The sequence below is a fragment of the Phyllostomus discolor genome, chromosome X, assembly GCF_004126475.2.
Source record: "Phyllostomus discolor isolate MPI-MPIP mPhyDis1 chromosome X, mPhyDis1.pri.v3, whole genome shotgun sequence".
Classification (NCBI taxonomy): Eukaryota; Metazoa; Chordata; class Mammalia; order Chiroptera; family Phyllostomidae; genus Phyllostomus; species Phyllostomus discolor.
The window spans coordinates 33,311,897-33,329,314 of NC_050198.1; the positions used below are offsets into that span (position 1 = coordinate 33,311,897).

Here is a 17,418-nt window from a genome sequence, read left to right on the forward strand (position 1 = left end):
CAGGGGAAACACCTCTTTCCTTGGTGATACTGACAGAGATATGACTCTATTGAGACTTTACTACCAACCAAGTGGTTTTGACAACCCTTGAACCTTGCAGGATATCTTGTATCTTACCTCCTGACAATCAGCTTGAGGGTCCGGAAGGAGCCTTTGATGAGGATGAGGGCCTCTTGGCGGGAGCCATACAATGGCGTGCCATTGATATTCACCAGCTCATCACCAGTCCTCATCTTCTGGGACAAGGCTGCCTTGCCCCCATCTTCAATCTGTGTTGCAGAGAACAAAAAAATAGAAAGCAGGTGGTGAAGTAACTCTTCCCCCAAAATTCTACTCGCTGGCTCTCCCCAACCTCTGAGCCACAAGTAGTACTTGTGCAGGGGTGGAGGTGGGTAGGTGAGGAATGGTTCCAGGAAGCTCCAGGCAGCAGCTAACAAGCTGATCACAGGCCATTATTTACAGAAGGCAAAGCTTGGGCAACCCCTTTGAGGAAAGAGGAAACACAGTTAACGGTACAGTCATCTGGGGAGACAAACACTTCTAAATACAAAAATGATGCTTGAAAGGAACCCTACAATATGGGCTAAAGTAATAGAATGACATAGCAAAATGTGCATGTAAATAAGAGCCAGAAGATCTAGGCTGTAGAAAAATCACCTTTGGCAAGTCCTTTCCTTATCTTTGAACACACTTTGAACTCTGACAAACTTGAGTTTGGATCTTGGATTGAGTACTTCCCAGATGTGAAACCCTGAGCAAGTTATTTAATATTTCTGTGTCTCAAGGATCTCATAAGTGAAATATAGATAACAAGAGTACCTGCCTCACAAGGTTGTTAGTATATGATGGGTCTGGGAGCAGTAAATCCTCAATAAATGTGAGAGCTCTGATTATTATAGCAAGTGGGTTGACTTTGAAGGTGGCTTCCAGCTCAATATTCTGTGAGTGGAATTACAAATTCAAAAGATACAAAGTATGCACAAAATAATTGATCATTTATCTGTGTCTCTTCAACAAGTACCTAGCACAGTACTTCCAGTGTCTGGCACATAGTGGGCATTTACCAAAAGCTCGGAACCTGGATGTTCACCATTCCACTATAGCCTATAGAATTTATATTGGCCAGGACTATCTTGGCAAGAAGGTATTCAGTTTCAACTGAGCAAGACAATCTTGACAAGCAGAAGTAGGAGAGCATTGAGAGCAAAGTCATAATAATATCCACAGGGGTATGCAAAAGAAAAGCAGAATATCCCTTAAGGGTCCTCACTTATGGCTACTTTCACGCATAATATATTCTTTCTATCCAAAGGTGAGTTCTGCCTATTGGAACATCAGTTCCATCCATGGTGGTAGGAGTCACCTCATCCATCCATTAATTCATTCTTCAAGTTTTTAGTGAAGTTATAGTATGCACAGGACAACATGCTAAGTGCTAGACATACAGAAAAGAACAAAGAACACACAACTCCCAGCCTCAGGGGTGTGTTACCAGCTAAAGTTTATATGTCCACACAGACGGTCAAGTAAAAAAAAAGGTCCAACCCACTGATGGAATCAAGAAGAGGTGTTTATTGTTTCTCCAAAGGGCAAGGAAGGTGAGGGTGATTAAACTACCCAATTTTTAGAGTAAGGTAGATTCTAAGTGGGGTGACTATGCACTGGTTTTCACCACATGTGCTTTTACACTTCCACTCTTGTTCCAATCTTCCTCTCAGTCTTTAGTAGAAATCCCTCCAATCTATCCCACATCATGGAAGTTAGAATATTGCTGAGCTTTAGGTTGGTCAGCTTATGTGCAATTTGGCAGATAAGACCTAAGTGTAGAGAAAAATGTTAATTCAGGTTTTTAAAAACCTCATCAAATAAATAGAAATTCTGAGTTAAATCATAGATTGTTATTAATTTACAGCTGCTAGTCCAACACTTTTTTTAAAAGTTAACCTTTGTTTGATAAATTATAGGTTAGCCAAGCGACTTTGAATATATATACCTTTGTTCCAGTATCTGGGCTACCACTCAAGACAAAACAAGACAATATTGGTAAATGGGGCACAACTCTCAGTAAATTAATTAGAATTGCACTCTTATTTCCATTGTCATTATCACTATTATTTCACAGTCACTGTTGCCTGCTTAAAAAAAAAGAAGAAGAAGAAGCAAAGTGTTCTACTTGAATTTCAGGAGTTCTATTTGAATGGCTCACTTCTTTGGCATCCATGGAAGGCCCTCAGTCTCAGGCAGGACTTTCAACAGATATCAGCCATTTGAAAGGGCTTCGTTAGGCTAACAAACAACCACAAACAGCAGTCTAACGAATGAATGCTAATATATTTTTCTGTTGGTATACATTAGTCTTCATTCACTCTACTTGTTTTTTATTCATACATCTCAATTATCCATATTACTATTACCTATACCAAGTCTTCCCTTCAATATGTATTGATATTAAATACCAGTTTAGGTTAATTTAGCACTTTGTTACATAAATGGGATTTATTCTTATTCTAGGCCAGGAAATGAAAAGGGGAAACTTTTTTAAATAAAATGTTTAATTCTTTTTTTTTTTAAAGATTTTATTTATTTATTTTTTAGGGAGGGAAGGGAGGGAGAGAGAGAGAGGGAGAGAGAGAGAGAGAGAGAGGGAGAGAAACATCAATGTGCGGTTGCTGGGGGTTATGGCCTGCAACCCAGGAATGTACCCTGGCTGGGAATCGAACCTGGGACACTTTGGTTCCCAGCCCGCGCTCAATCCACTGAGCTATGCCAGCCAGGGCTGAAATAAAATGTTTAATTCTTGATGTAGCAAATGCTCAGGCATTTTGCATTCCCTACTGCCACTTTGGTGGTCACTATCTCAGTCCTTTCTTAGACTACATAGGCTAACTATGTATCCCTTTGCTATTCCATGCCCTTCCTCAAACCTCAGGACCATCCTTCTCAGGACAGAAATGGTGAGTGTAACAATACCACTTTAGCGCAAGTGTGAGGTTTTGCAGACAACAAAACAGAAAATTATGGGCACAATCCCAGAGTCCAGACTGGTTCAGAGCAAGGAATGAAATTTCATTTCATTAAAGATCTTTTGGACTGTACCCCAAACTAGTCTTTCCCAGACACAGGACAGTTACTGAGCTATATATACAACTGATTCCCTTTTACACCTCCTGATTTTTTGATGCTTTTAAATATTATTGTTCACTAGGTCTTTCTCCTCCCCCACCTCCACATAGATGTCTGGAATCCAGCATGTCTTCCATTTATTGTTTTGCCTCCTAGAGCTAGTTCTTTAGGTCAATGGCTCAACCACACATTTGTTTATATAGAACAGGGATGTCAAACTCATTTTCACTAGGGGCCACATCAGCCTTGAGATTGCCTTCAAAGGGCCAACATAATTTTAGGGCTGTATAAATGTAACCACTCCTTAAGTGTTAAGGAGTTGAAATTACATTCGGCCCTTTGAAGGCAACCTGACAAGGCTGATGTGGCCTCTGGTGAAGATGAGTTTGACATCCCTGATATAGAAGACAAAGCAGCTGTTCATTTTTCTAGCAAGGAAATGGAAAAGGGAAGAGAAGGGAAGGGAAGGGAAAGGAAGGGAAAGGAAAGGAAAGGAGAAGGGGAAGGGGAAAGGGAAGGGAGGAAGAAAGAAAAAGATATATACACAATGGGGCAAAAGGAGGTTTACAGTTGCGAGTATGCAAAAGTTTATTCTTATATTATTATTATTAATTATTGTATTATTTTTATACAAATAACTGTAAACCTACTTTTGTCTCACTCTGTATATTCTCCTGAAAGGTTTTGTTTTCCTTTTCCAACCATCCCACTCACAACTCTAGCTGGAACCCAGGAAAGGTGTGAATCAACAAAATTGTTGAGATTAACATGCCCTGCTTGAGGGGCTATATAGCATTATGTTATGCTGTCCATTCAGTAAGGCTGGTCAACTTTCCATCTTTTCCTGAATCAGAGCTTCAGGGTGGCTTTCTTGTTCCATTTGAAGTGTTGTGAATTCTCAGATTGGACCCAGATGCATTGGAATGTCAGTATAAACATACATCACAAAGCCCAGTGTAAATGATGGTTAACCTCTGTATCATTTTGGATTGTCCAAGTGATCACTGAGATAGCAGTGAGTGACTCAAGTAATTGAACATCAATTATGGAAGGTCATATAACCAAAAGCCAATGGGTGTCTAGAAAGTTGGGAAGAGCTAATTAACCTTGGACAAGTTCCTTTCCCCTCTTTTGGCCTTTTACCCTTACTGGTAAAATGTGGGGTTCTGACTAGATAATTTCTGAGGGCCCTTGGAGCTATAACATTCAATGACCTGGGAACAGTTAGCAAAGTCATGCAATATTCCTTCTGCTGACAGATAGTCCCAGCTTTTCACACCCATTGTACTTTGCTTTCATCCATGTTTCATGCCTCCAAAATGAACTAATGAATATTCATTTCTCATTTTCCTGTAATCTTTATCTATTGTTTAAGAGTGGTCCATCAAGGTTGGAACACTTGAAAAGCACAGTTGGGACACTGAGAGAAAGAGGTTCCTAAAGCCCCATTTTGTGCTAATGAGCTGACACTTTGGAAATTTTTCATGAGTCTTCAATGCAGCATGAAGTGCTCTGATAGCAGTCAACAAAGTGACAAGTTGGTCCCTTGACAGACAAGGCAAAGAAAAATCAGCTTAACAGCACTTACTGGCTTTCTAGTAGCTTTTATTTAGTCAGATATTAGTAGATACTTGCTTGGGTCTTTTGAATAAATTTAGAAGATATGAGAATGTGAAGGAAAAAAGTTAAATCCGGTTTATCTTGGAAAATGTAATCAGTGAAAGTAGCAGCATCTGCAACAAAAACCAACTGGTATTAAGTATTTGTAAGAACAGTGTAAGAGCAGCATTAAAAATCAATGACATGAGTTTGAATACCTCTGTTTGCCACAGTAAATTTATTGGAAAATCAGCCATTGACTAAAACTTTCTTGGCCAGTTCTAGGAGGTTCTGGCCAAATTGCCAGCCCATATTCCTACTTCCACAAACTAGTCTAAGAAGGCAAATGACATGGTTACTTGTTTAAATTGATATATATTTTTGCAAGTAGACAGAAAAAATCACCCAGAATATAGTAGCTACATTGCTTTAAGAAAGTAAAATATCCTCTGAATGTCTTTTTGGTATCCTCTGAAAGATTTTTAAGTGTTTAGTAATACTGCAGATACTCATTCAGCAATTTGGTCTTCTCTGGGGTGTCAATGGAAAGAAAATGTAGAGGTGGAGATAAGCTGGATTTGAGAAGTTGAACTATTTGGAAGTAGAATCATCAAGTAATGATAAAGTGTGTGTTTATTCTGAAATTTAGCTTGAAATCTTCAGTAGACCACTGGTTTGGGACTGTTTCTGATCTGCCCTCTCTACCTTTGTGATTGATATCCCTTAGAATATGATCATGATAGGAGAGATTAAACAGAGTGCCCTTGATGAGAGAGATACAGGCTTTGAAAACTCTGCAATATTTTGCATTGACTTTCAACAGTCTCATTCCAGGTTGCAGACATACTGGCTGGCCTAACTTGTCTTTCATAGCAACTCTCTCCCTTCAAAATCCCTCTCAAATTTCCAAAGTAGTCTAGATTAGAAAAACAAGAAACTCTAATGTTTCTAATTTCATCTTGCCTACCTTATCCCAGCTTCCCAAAAGGCAAAACAGAAAACAGAAACTTCTTTCTTAAACAAAGAATTCAAAAACAACCAAGTACAAAAAAAATGTAAGCAGGCCTAGTTCTAAGTAGTAATCCCTGTATGGAGACAGATCAAGGAAGTAGACATCACGGGAGAATATATTCTCTCCTTCTATCAGCTAAAAAGCAGATGTCCAAATCCTACAAAGGGCTGTTCTAGAGTGTAAAGTTCTGCGAAATCAGGCCCACTGGCTCCCCTGACCTTGGATCAAGAGAACTATGCTCTATACCACGGCATGACCCTTTTCCTACAGACAACTCCCAAATTGATTATTCATCACCTAGTTTACTAATCCTCACAACAAAGGCCCTCCAAGCTCCAAATCACTAAATGTCCCTGGGGATTAGCCCAAGTCAGATTCTAAGTATCTATGCCAAAAATTCAGTCAGCCAAGAGCCAAACTCAGCTCTAGGAATTTGGTGATGAGGAAAGGGGTAGGGAGTCAAAAGCACTATATCCTACATCAGGAACCAAAAGCCAGTTTGTCTTTGCTCCTACCAACCCAGATCATCCTGCTGTCTCCATAAGTCAGATAAGAGGGAATAAACATTACTATGCAAGAGTAAACTCAGGCTTTCTTCCGTTATCGGCAATATACTCATTGGGGTCCTGTTCACACTTTGCAAACTCTAGCCAGTTGTTTACACTGAAGTCCTTTGCTGACATTATTACTATCAGTGTTTGTCAAAATGTTAGCCTTTGGTGATTTAGAACAATAATATCCACAGTAGGGTACATATATCCCAGGTTATGCCCAAGGTGATCTACTGAACAGGAGATATTGAAATTTCTATTTATATTTATGCTTATATAAAAAAATTAAAAATTAAGCCTTATTAATATTTAATATTGTGGTAGTGAATGCTATCACTCATAAATAAAATTATGTATATTGAAGATACATGCTCAAAATATTTTATTGATGTAAATTTTTACTTAGAAAAATTTGGCCAGATCACAGCCTTAAATGACAGGACTAAGATTTTGGAGTAAAAAAAAAATAGGAGAATATCTTTGTGACCATGAGGTGGGCAAAGATTTCTTGGGCAGGATTAAAAAAGCAATAACCATAAAAGAAAGAATGTTATATTAAAGTTCACCAAATAAAAAAATGTGTTCATAAAAATGCCACTAAAAAGTGAAAAGGCAAGCCACAGGCTGGGAAAAAATATTCACAATACATATATCTGACTAAAAGCTTATATCCAGAATATGAAAAACTCATGCAAATCAATAAGAAAAAAAAATCCCACCGATTAGCAATTGGCAAAAGACTTGAACAGTCGCTTCACTAAATAAGAGAGTCTAATGCCCAATAGGCACATGAAAGGTGCTCAGTATCACTTTTAATAAGAGAAATGTAATTTAAAGTCACAGTAAAATATCACCACACATCTACCAGAATGCCTAAAATTAAAAAGACTGAAAATACTAACTATTGACAAGAATGTAGAGCAATTGGAAATTTAAATTGTTGGTGCAGGTATAAAATTGTACAACCACTTTAGAAATCTGTGCACCTTCTCTTTGACCCAGACATTCCAAACTTAGGTATATCCAAAAGAAAGAAGTATGTGTGTCTACAAAAAGACTTGATTGCTCATAGTAGCTTTATTCATAATAGATGAAAACTAGAAACAACCCACATGCCTATCAAAACACATTCATATGCAAAATAGCATAATATATAGCAATAAAAAACAAACTACTACTAAATGCAAGAGAATGGATGAGTCTCAGAAATACTGCATTAATTGAAAGAGACTAGTCCTGGTTGGTGTGGCTCAGTGGATTGAGTTCCAGCCTGCGAACCAAAGAGATGTCGGTTCAATTCCCAGTCAAGGCACATGCCTGGGTTGCAGGCTAGGTCCCCAGTAGGGGACATGTGAGAGGCAACCACATATTGATGTTTCTGTCACTCTCTTTCCCCCCTCTCTAAAAATAAATAAGTAAAATCTTTAAAACAAAAAGAAAGAGACCAGACTACAATACATACTGTATGATTACATTTTACATGAAGGTCAAGAACAGACAAAACTAATCAATCTATGGTGTAAAAACTCAGAATAGTGGTTACCACTGGAAAGGGTGTACTGATTATGAAGACATATGAGTGTAAGTTTAATGGGTAATAGTAATATTTTACATATTGATCTGGGTGCTGAGTAATGAAAATATACATATATAAAAATTCATGGAGATTTGTGCATTTACTCTACATATAAATTATTCCTTAATTTAAAAAAATAAAGAATACTAGACTATACAGATTATATTTCTGAGGTAGGGACCAACCAACAGGTACTATTTTCACATACTCAAGCTTTAATCAAGGCAAAACATTTCACACAAAAGGTAAATCTTTACAATATGAATTTTTCCATTGTTCCTCTCTGCTTTGAAACACTATTTGTCTTACCCACTCCTCCCAATAAGGTGGATAATTTCAATAGGACATGAAAATAAAAACAAACCTGTCAACTGACAAAACTGAAACTTTAACAAAATCACCAACCAATTTCTATCTTTATATATCATAAAAACAGAATCAATCCCTCATCCAATCTTGGAGCTATTTTCTGCTCCTGTTGTCTATACCACATATGCCTCTTTCTCATGGTCCCAAGAGTTCCTCATAGAGACTCAGAGAATCAGAACTTCCATTCAAGCCATTGTTACACAGGCAGCTATCTCTTCTTCAGGCATCATTACTGCCTCCTATTGGATTGCCTGTGCTTCTTGACTGTCTAATAAGCTATCAATTTCAGTGAACCAAATGAGCAAAGAACCTTGCAAAGCTGATGTGGTAGAGAGAGAGTTCAGGAAGAACTGGAGTGGAAGAAACTGGAGGAAAGGATACAGTAGCATGCTAAAATGACTTTACTCCTTGATTTCTAGAAGCAAGTGACAGCAACAGAGTTCACTATATACAACCATAATACTAACTCCCTTATATTAGGGTTAAAAATTAAAAGATGAGATGGATGTGTTTGCACTGATACATACTGGTTTCTTTTCGCCCCTTGAAGGAAACTATTAATGTTTTTACCTTTGGGGAAGAATGGATGGAACATATATAGATGGGAATTTCCACTATTAATTTTGTACTTCCCTGAACCCTCAATGTTATATGTTACTTTTTAAAAAAATTCCAAAAGATGCCTTGGCTGGTGTGGCTCAGTGGATTGAGTGCCAACCTGCAAACCAAAGGGTCACTGATTTGATTCCCAGTCAGGCCACGTGCCTGGGTTGCTGACAAGGTCCCCAGTAGTGGGCGCATAAGAGGCAACCACACATTGATGTTTCCCTCCCACTCTTTCTCCTTCCCTTCCCCTCTCTCTAAAAATAAATTAAAAAAATATTTTTAAAAAGTGCCAAAACAATTTTTGGGTGATAAGATAGTAGGTGTCTTTTTGCTCTTTTCTTTATACTCAACTTTATTAAAGTAAACTAATGGATAGTGTTTAAAAGGAACTTACACAAAGTAATATGTGATCCAGGTAGATAAGTTTGGAAATACAGAAAGCAAAAACAAAACAAAAAAAAACAGAATTTAAATTATTCATATTCTCTCAAATCATATACAATAGGCATTAATAGTATTTTAGTGGTTTCCTCCTCCAGTCTTTTTACTTATGTCCATTAAATGTCTATTCTAATAAAATTAAGTTATATATTTTTAAAAGTCTAAAACAAACCAGAAAGTCCATGATGTTCCCCAGCATTAAGAAAGCATGGTGTGAGTTCCGGCCAAGATGGAGGCATAGGTAGAAACCCTTCACCTCCTCACACAACTAAAAGGAGGATAACAACTAATGTAAAAACAATAAATAACCATAAGTGCCAGAATATCAAACTGCATGGAACTCTGACAATGAAGGAATTAGAGAAACATTCAACCAGACCAGTAGGAATGAGCTGGGCAGCTGGGCAGGCAGAGAAGACCGGCAGCGAGACAGTGGACCATGTGTGGGGCTGGCTGAGAGGTCCTGCGGTGCGGGGGCGGATCAGACCATGATTTGAGGTGGGGGGCTGGCTGAGAGAATCCAGGGCAAGGCGACAGACAGTGCTGGCAGGGCCGGCTGAAAGGACCCTCGGTGAGGTGGCGGACCAGACAGCGCTGCCAGGCTGCAGCTGGCTGAAAGAACCCAGGGAAAGGCAGCTGACTGTGTGGGCGGGGCTGGCTGACAGGTCCCGAGTCCAGGCTGTGGAATGTGTGGGTGGGGCCAGCTGAACCAGAAACAGACTTAGAGCTGACTGTGGACTACGCGGGGGCCCACAGTGGGAGAAAGTCCCAGTCTCACACCAGGGTTCATTGGAAAGTGGGCTAGAGAGGAGCAACTGAGCTGCATTGTTCCCTCTCTGGCCTCTCACCCACAGGCAGCGACACAGCACAGCAAAGATGGTTGCCCTGCCCTGGTGAATACCTAAGGCCCGGACCCCTTACAACTTAACTGGTGTGCAGAGACAAAGAAATATGGCCCAAATGAAAGAACAGAGCAAAACTTCAGAAAGAGAGCTAAGTGAGGAGGAGATAGTCAACCTATCTGATAGATAGTTCAAAAACCCGGTAATCAAAATGCTCACAGAACTGATTGAGCTTGGTTGCAAAATGAAAGAGTAAATGAAAGATACCAAAGTGAAATAAAGCAAAATATTCAGGGAACTACCAGTGACAGGAAGGAAACCAGGACTCAAATCAATGATTTGGAACAAAAGGAAAAATAAACATCCAACCAGAACATAATGAAGAAACAAGAATTCAAAAAAATGAAGAGAGGCTTACAAATCTCTGGACAATTTTAAATATTCCAATATCCAAATTATCTGGAACCCCTGTACCAGAAGGAGAAGAACAAGAGCAAGAAATTGAAAACTTATTTGAACAAATAATGAAGGAGAACTTCCCTAATATGCCAAAGGAAATAGGCTTCCAGGAAGTCCAGGAAGCCCAGAGAGTTCCAAAGAAGTTGGACTCAAAGAGGAACACACCAAGGTACACATCATCATTAAGTTATCCAAGACTAAAGATAAAGAGAGAATCTTAAAAACAGCAAGAGAAAAGGAGAGAGTTGCCTACAAAGGAGTGCCTTCTCAAAAGAAACCTTACAGGCAAGAAGGATTATAAGCAATACTTACAGGAAAGAAGTATTTGAAGTCATGAAAGACAAGAACCTACATCCAAGATGACTCTATCCAGCAAAGCTTTTATTTAGAATGGAAGGGCAGATAGAGTGCTTCCCAGATAAGATCAAGTTAAAGGATTCATCATCACCAAGACCTTATTATATGAAATATTAAAGGGATTTATCTAATAAATTGAAGAAGATAAAAAACTATGAACAGTAAAATGACAACAAGCTCACAACTATCAACAACTGAACCTAAAACAAAAGAAAGAAAAACAATGAAAACAAAAACTAAGCAAACAACTAGAACAGGAACAGAAACAGAGAAATGAATACCACATGGAGGGTTTTCAGGGGAAAGAGGGAAGGGAGGGATGGGAGGAGAAGGTACAGGGAATAAGCATAATTGGTAGCCACAAAATAGATGGGGAGAGGTTAAGGATTTTATAGGAAACAGAGGAGTCAAAGAACATATATGTACAACCCATGAACATGAACTAAGGGGGGGATGCTGGAGGGTTGGGGGATGCAGGGTGGAGGAGGGATAAAGGGGGAAAATTGGGAAAACTATATTAGCATAATCAATAAAATATACTTAAAAAAAGAAAGCATGGTGTGAAAATCTAGTGGGTGAGCCTGAATGACAGAAAAGTCTAGCAGTCTTTTTTTAAAAATATATTTTATTTATTTTATTTTTAGACAGAAGGGAAGGAAGGGAGAAAGAGAGGGAGAGAAACATCAATAGGTAACTGCCTCTTGTGTGTCCCCGACTGGGGACCTGGCTCACAACCCAGGCACGTGCCATGACTGGGAATCAAACCTGCTACCCTTTGGTTCGCAGGCCAGTGCTCAATTCACTGAGCCACACCAGCCAAGGCCAATAGTCTTTCTCATGACATCTAATATAAAAATAATGGAAATTAGATACATTAACCTACTGACATTTCTGAACTGTACATGAATGCTTGTAAGAAATGCCCAAGTTAAAACAAAATGGGTGTTAAATTGCACCAGATTACTAGAGAGAGGTGGAAATAATTCTACTTAGGTTAATATAATATTTATTTCTCCACTATCCACCCAATATTGCTGTTAAAACTATTCTTTCAGTTCATCAAAGTTGTCTTTTTAACTTTCTAGCTGAATGTGAGTTAGATACAGCCTTTCAGCTTAAGAGGACGTGATTAGCTATCTGGAATATGAACTGTCTCAAAACCAGGTTCACTCAATAACTCCTTGCTGGTTCCCTAAAGACATTTATTTATAACTCATTATGCAAAAAGCCAAAGACAGTTTCTAAGGAGTGCACATACCCAGCATTAGTCATTTCTGACTGGGAAAAGACCAAAGGACTAACACCCTTTGGGGAAGGGACAAAAGGCTGAGTCTGGAAACCAATAGGCTGCCTGCTCTACCACCTGGAAATCACTTGTATAGCTGACTAGGCACCTGTATGCCCTCTATAAGATGTGGATGAAGGGAGAGGGAGCTGGCTTTCTCTTTTCCACAGCTCAGCCCCTGTATTCCATTCTCGGAACATTGTTTTCCTCTGTCCAGGCCTAATTTCCTCAGTAGTGATTTTAATCTTTGCTTTTTGCTTAGCCTTCTGAACAGTGTTATGTAAAAAGGGCGTAAAGAGAAATTTAATTTCTTCTCATCCTTCTGCATAATGGCTATCAATACAAACAACTTCCACAGAAATAGCCTACTAAGGTATACTTATATGTCACAAAGGCAATAATAATAATATTCTTTACTGACCCTAGGATGGATCCAATTTATATTAAATTAGCACAGTCACTGCTACTTTCACAGAGTGCTACAAAGCTGGGAATAGGTAAATCATCACACTGTTGTGGTCCAAGCTACTCTCCTATTCACATGATGACTGAGAAGTGACATACCATCTCAGCAAGATGTGTCAAATAAAAGGAAAACTGAGTTTCCACAATTGAAAAAATAAGAAAAAGAAAATGTATTCAATTGTTAAGTAGGGACTCTTACATCAGAGTGCATGGATTGCAATTCAAGGATTTGTTGCAGAAGAAAATGAAGGAGGAAATGATGGGCATCCGAGTTCAACATTTGTGGAATCATAAAGGATAAAGCAGTGTGAAAGTTTTTGTCCTGGTAGTAAGCTTCCTTTTCAGGTTAAGGCCCGATGAAAAGAAAAAAACAAATAAACAGGTTTTTAGCTCCAGTACCTGCTCACTCCTACTTCTCTAATTTTAAACACAAGAGCTGAGCCCTCCCCTTTTTCCTATAATGGTTAACTCCTTCAAACAGTGGACTCCACAAACCTTGGCAGTGAGGGTGTTCCTCATAGTCAAGGTCACTCTGGTGCTTTTCCTCCTCCCTCCAAACTTTCTACAGCCCTCCCTAACCACCTCTCCTGGGTATACACTATTCCATTCCCACCTCTCTCTCCCAGGCATTTGAGCTTATTTTCTCTGCTTTAGCCTTCCCCTCTCCTCTACCCTGCACTAATGCCTTTTCCTGGGTTTCTTATGGGCAAACATCAAGCACCCTATCATTAACATCTGGCACTTATGTTAACAAATTAAATCAGATAGGGAGACCAAGGAATGATTCTTACCATGTAAATAGCAGCAGATTAGAAGCCCTACACAATCTGGCCATGTCTTCTTTTTTTACTTCATTTCTTATACACACTGTAGTCATACTGAACTTGCTGTTCTTCAGAGAGGTCAAGCCCACCCCCATCTCAGAACCTTTGCACTCTGTTGAGAACATTCTTTTTCTTCTAGATCCTTATATACCTCCTTTCATCATTTAGGCATCAGGTCAAATGTTACCTCCTCAGAGAGGCCTTCCCTGACCACCAATATAAAGTAGATTCATTCTCTTTCCCCAACCCCCAACCCTCATTCTCCATCATGTTATTTTCTTCATAGACTTTATCATTGTGTATTATCTCACTTATTTTTACATATGTTTACTTTCTGTCAGGATACTTACATTACAGTGGGGGAAACAGTCAAATAGTGTGTCTTTTTATAGCTCTGTAACTGGAACTTAGAAAAACAAATGTTTGTATTGAGCACATCAATATTGGGTGAAATTAGACTTAGAAGGGACCTCAGGATATTACCCTACTCATTTGTCTGATTCTGGACAAGTAATGTTATTTTCACTTTGCTGATAATATAAGTGAGGCTCACAGATGTTACATGACTTGCCCAAGACAGGGAATCTATCAGGTTTAAAATATTTCCTTCTGTAAGGATATGATAACATGTTTGTATTTTCCATGAGTATATTGCTACTCATGATCCTTAGCTAGCAATGTAAAGAGTTCTGATTAAAAATGGAGCTTTAGACTCCAAGATTAAAAAAAAAAAAAACATTATCATTGTTGGCTCAGAATAGTCCAAAAATAGTTATCCTTTGAGCTAAATATCTCCTGTTTGTGATGAGTGCCCAGAGTTGATTGTTAGACTTAATTTGGTTGGAGAAATGAAGCCTTTAAGTTAAACTTAGATGCAGTCAACAATACCTAGTACTCATATATGATTCTCCTTAGTTTTTTAACATTCTCAGCCTTAGGAAGTTAATTTAAAACATACACAAGCCCTCACAAACATACCATGAATGCTGGGAGATTTAACTGCACCCACCATCTGGGAATTCAAAGTAACATCTATTCCACCTTTCTGTGTACAGACATTACAACGAGCCCTTTCAGTCTACCACTTCTGAAAAGTTTAAGAGCATAAATCAGATTCTAATTTGATTTAGTGCTTAGTTAACCAATTCCCTCAGACCTCTAAAAAGGTGTGTGTAGTGGCGGCGGGGAGCCCTCACCACTGTCTGAATGAGAGTTTACCCTGACCCAATCTCATGTAACTATAGCTTTTTTTCCTTAAAGGACATTTGTTTGGTGTTTAAGTGAGATTTAGTGTTTATACCTTCTGAGGCTTTTCATATAAACAAATTCACAAGTAAGAAAAAAAATCTTTTGTCAAGCCAGGTTTCCTGATGTGGGGGGTTTAGAAAATATGGCCACCACGATATGACTAAAACAAGTTTAAATATATGTAGTATGCATTCAGCACTAATGAACAATAAGTGATAGGGAAGTTTTGTCAGGCCTGATTCAGATTACCTGTGGCTGCTGTGAATTATATGGAATTATACAGAGTTTATTGGTTCTCTGGCAATTTGCCTTGGCTCAATGCCAAGGGAGCTAATGCTTCAATCAAACTGCTCTCCCTATCCCCACCCCAAGACAGTATCTGTTCCTGTCTACATCTTAAGTGTATCTGTGATGAAGCCTTCAATGACACCCTCATACGAATGCTGTTTTTTTCTTCTCTGTCATTTTCTGTTCCTTCTTTGTGGTTTGGTATATTAACTGCCCCTGTAGCTTTACTGGGACAAACTGCCTGACTAGCATTTATGAAGAGAAGTGCTTTTAAGGTTTGATTACAAAGGAGGAGCCAACAGTGTGATGATGAGAAGACAAATATCAGTTTACCCTATCCCTTTCCTCTGCAGTGCCATCTGCTAGATCTATTTTACCCTGATGGGCATGAACCCTGGACCCACCCTGTAGTGTGACCTAAGATAATAGCCCTCCCCCACCACACAAAAAGCAGGTAACCCACCTGACACAAAATCCTATCACATGGCAATGGGATTTTCTCTCTTTAGGAACAAAACTGGCTCTGAGATTGGGGTTCTGCCACAGATTGTTGGCATCATTCTGACAGAGTTGGTACAGTAGACAAGGAAGGGCCAGTGCACAAAGGCCAGACAAGACCTCTGCAGCTTGCAAAACAACATGTCTGACTTTGAGGTGCAATCATCTTGCAGATAGTAAACATTGTGAATCCACTCTCATGAATTCCTGTTCACCCCTGTCTTCCCACCCTCTCCTAAACCTCACATGGAGTTTCAGCACTGGAACCTCCTTCGTTTTGGCTGAGGTAATTCCTAGACCCCTTGCCCAAGTGATTCCAAAGACACAGTTACTGGCCATGTGAAGGAGAAAGCTTATTTTAGGAGATTAGCTGCTATAGAACCAGCAGGGGGGAAAGGCAGAAACCACAGGATTTCTACTTTACGCTGATTGCCACTAACTCATTTCAGCTGCTAAGGGGAGGCCCTTTTGGGGGAGCTGGGAGAGGAAATGGGTTCCATGTACAGTCCACTTTAAATTGTTCACAATTGCACGCTCAAAAATAGTCTCCACTAAACATTTAGCATGCCCATTAGCACAAGTCATAAAGTTTTAAGCTTTGCTGCACTGTTGGCCCAAACTGCCTAAGTTACTTCCCTATGGCAAAGACAATTAAATGGCTGGCAAGTTGGATGCCTGCACGAACAATAAAGGAGCTCCAAGGATGGTTAAACCTAGACCCAGGAAGGATGATTTAATATGATTTTTAAGCACATAAAAAAACACAGAGGCTGAGAACCAGCTGTTCTCAATTTTGACTGAAAGCAGAGCAAGAGAAAAGAACTAAAATTGCAACGAGAGGGACTGGTGTTAGCAAGAAGGAAGAACTTCCTGCCAGAGAAAGTAGGTAAATATTGGGCTGAATGGTGGGTCAGTGAAGGTTGTGGAATTTCCCTCTCTGGAGTGGCTCTTCTGTCTGGGTTATTTCTGTGTGGTCCTTCCAGAGGGGGGGGGGGGGGGAGAAGGGGAGGAAGAAAAAGAGGCAGCCAGACGTCCAGTTCAGTCCCTCAGCACTCAGAAGTTTGTATTTGTAACACTCAAGGATCTGTAACAGGAATCACTTCACTGAGACACACTGAAAGAAAGAAAGAAACAAACAAACAAACAAACGAACAAACAAACAAGCTGCTTGGTGCCAATCTCAAACGTTTAGATTTATCCCAGTTCTATAGCCCTTTCTGTGAGCCAAGCTTTTGCCCTGGCCCCCTCAATCTCAAGAAGGAAAGCGAAGATTTGTTTTTGGCTCCCCATGGCCCCTAAGCCATGCATATGGGAACAATATTTTCTGAACCCAAAAGCAGGACATAGTCTAACAATTATATTTATGGGGATGGGAGGATTGAATATGTGAAATCAGAGCTATCCCAGAAAATCTGGGATGTATGTTCTCCATAGCCACATATTATCTATTTCTAAAGGTACCAGCACAGGAGAGAGTTTATTAAAACTGTGTCATGTGGTTTGGGGACTGGGATCTTTCCTTGTCTGCAGCAAGATCAGTTAGGACTGTGAAAAAATCAGGCTCATAGTAAGCCCTGTAAAAACTGAAATTTCCTGCTGTGCAGGTTGCAATTAGAGGTACTATATAGTAGTCCTCCCTTATCCATGGTTTTGCTTTCTGCAGTTTCAGTTACTCTTGATCGACTACAGTCCAAAAATAAATGGAAAATTCCAGAAATAAACAATTCATAAATTTTAAATTGTGCACTGTTCTGAGTAGCTTAACAAACTCTCTGGTCATCCTGCTCCATCCCACCCAGGATATGACTCATCCCTTTGTCCAGCATATTTACACTGTGTATGTTCCCTGCCAATTAGTCACTTAATAGCCATCTC

The 17,418-nt window shown here is 39.3% G+C and overlaps 1 protein-coding gene across 2 annotated transcripts in view; it reads right to left on the reverse strand.

Moving 5' to 3' along the window:
- Positions 1 to 17,418, reverse strand: part of SHROOM4 (shroom family member 4) — a 262,555-nt gene that overhangs the window by 135,034 nt on the left and 110,103 nt on the right. For both annotated transcript variants that reach the window (XM_036017050.1, XM_036017049.1), the window contains exon 2: positions 118 to 269. In XM_036017050.1, the coding sequence (XP_035872943.1) occupies positions 118 to 269 (152 nt within the window). The remainder of the gene's footprint in view (positions 1 to 117; positions 270 to 17,418) is intronic.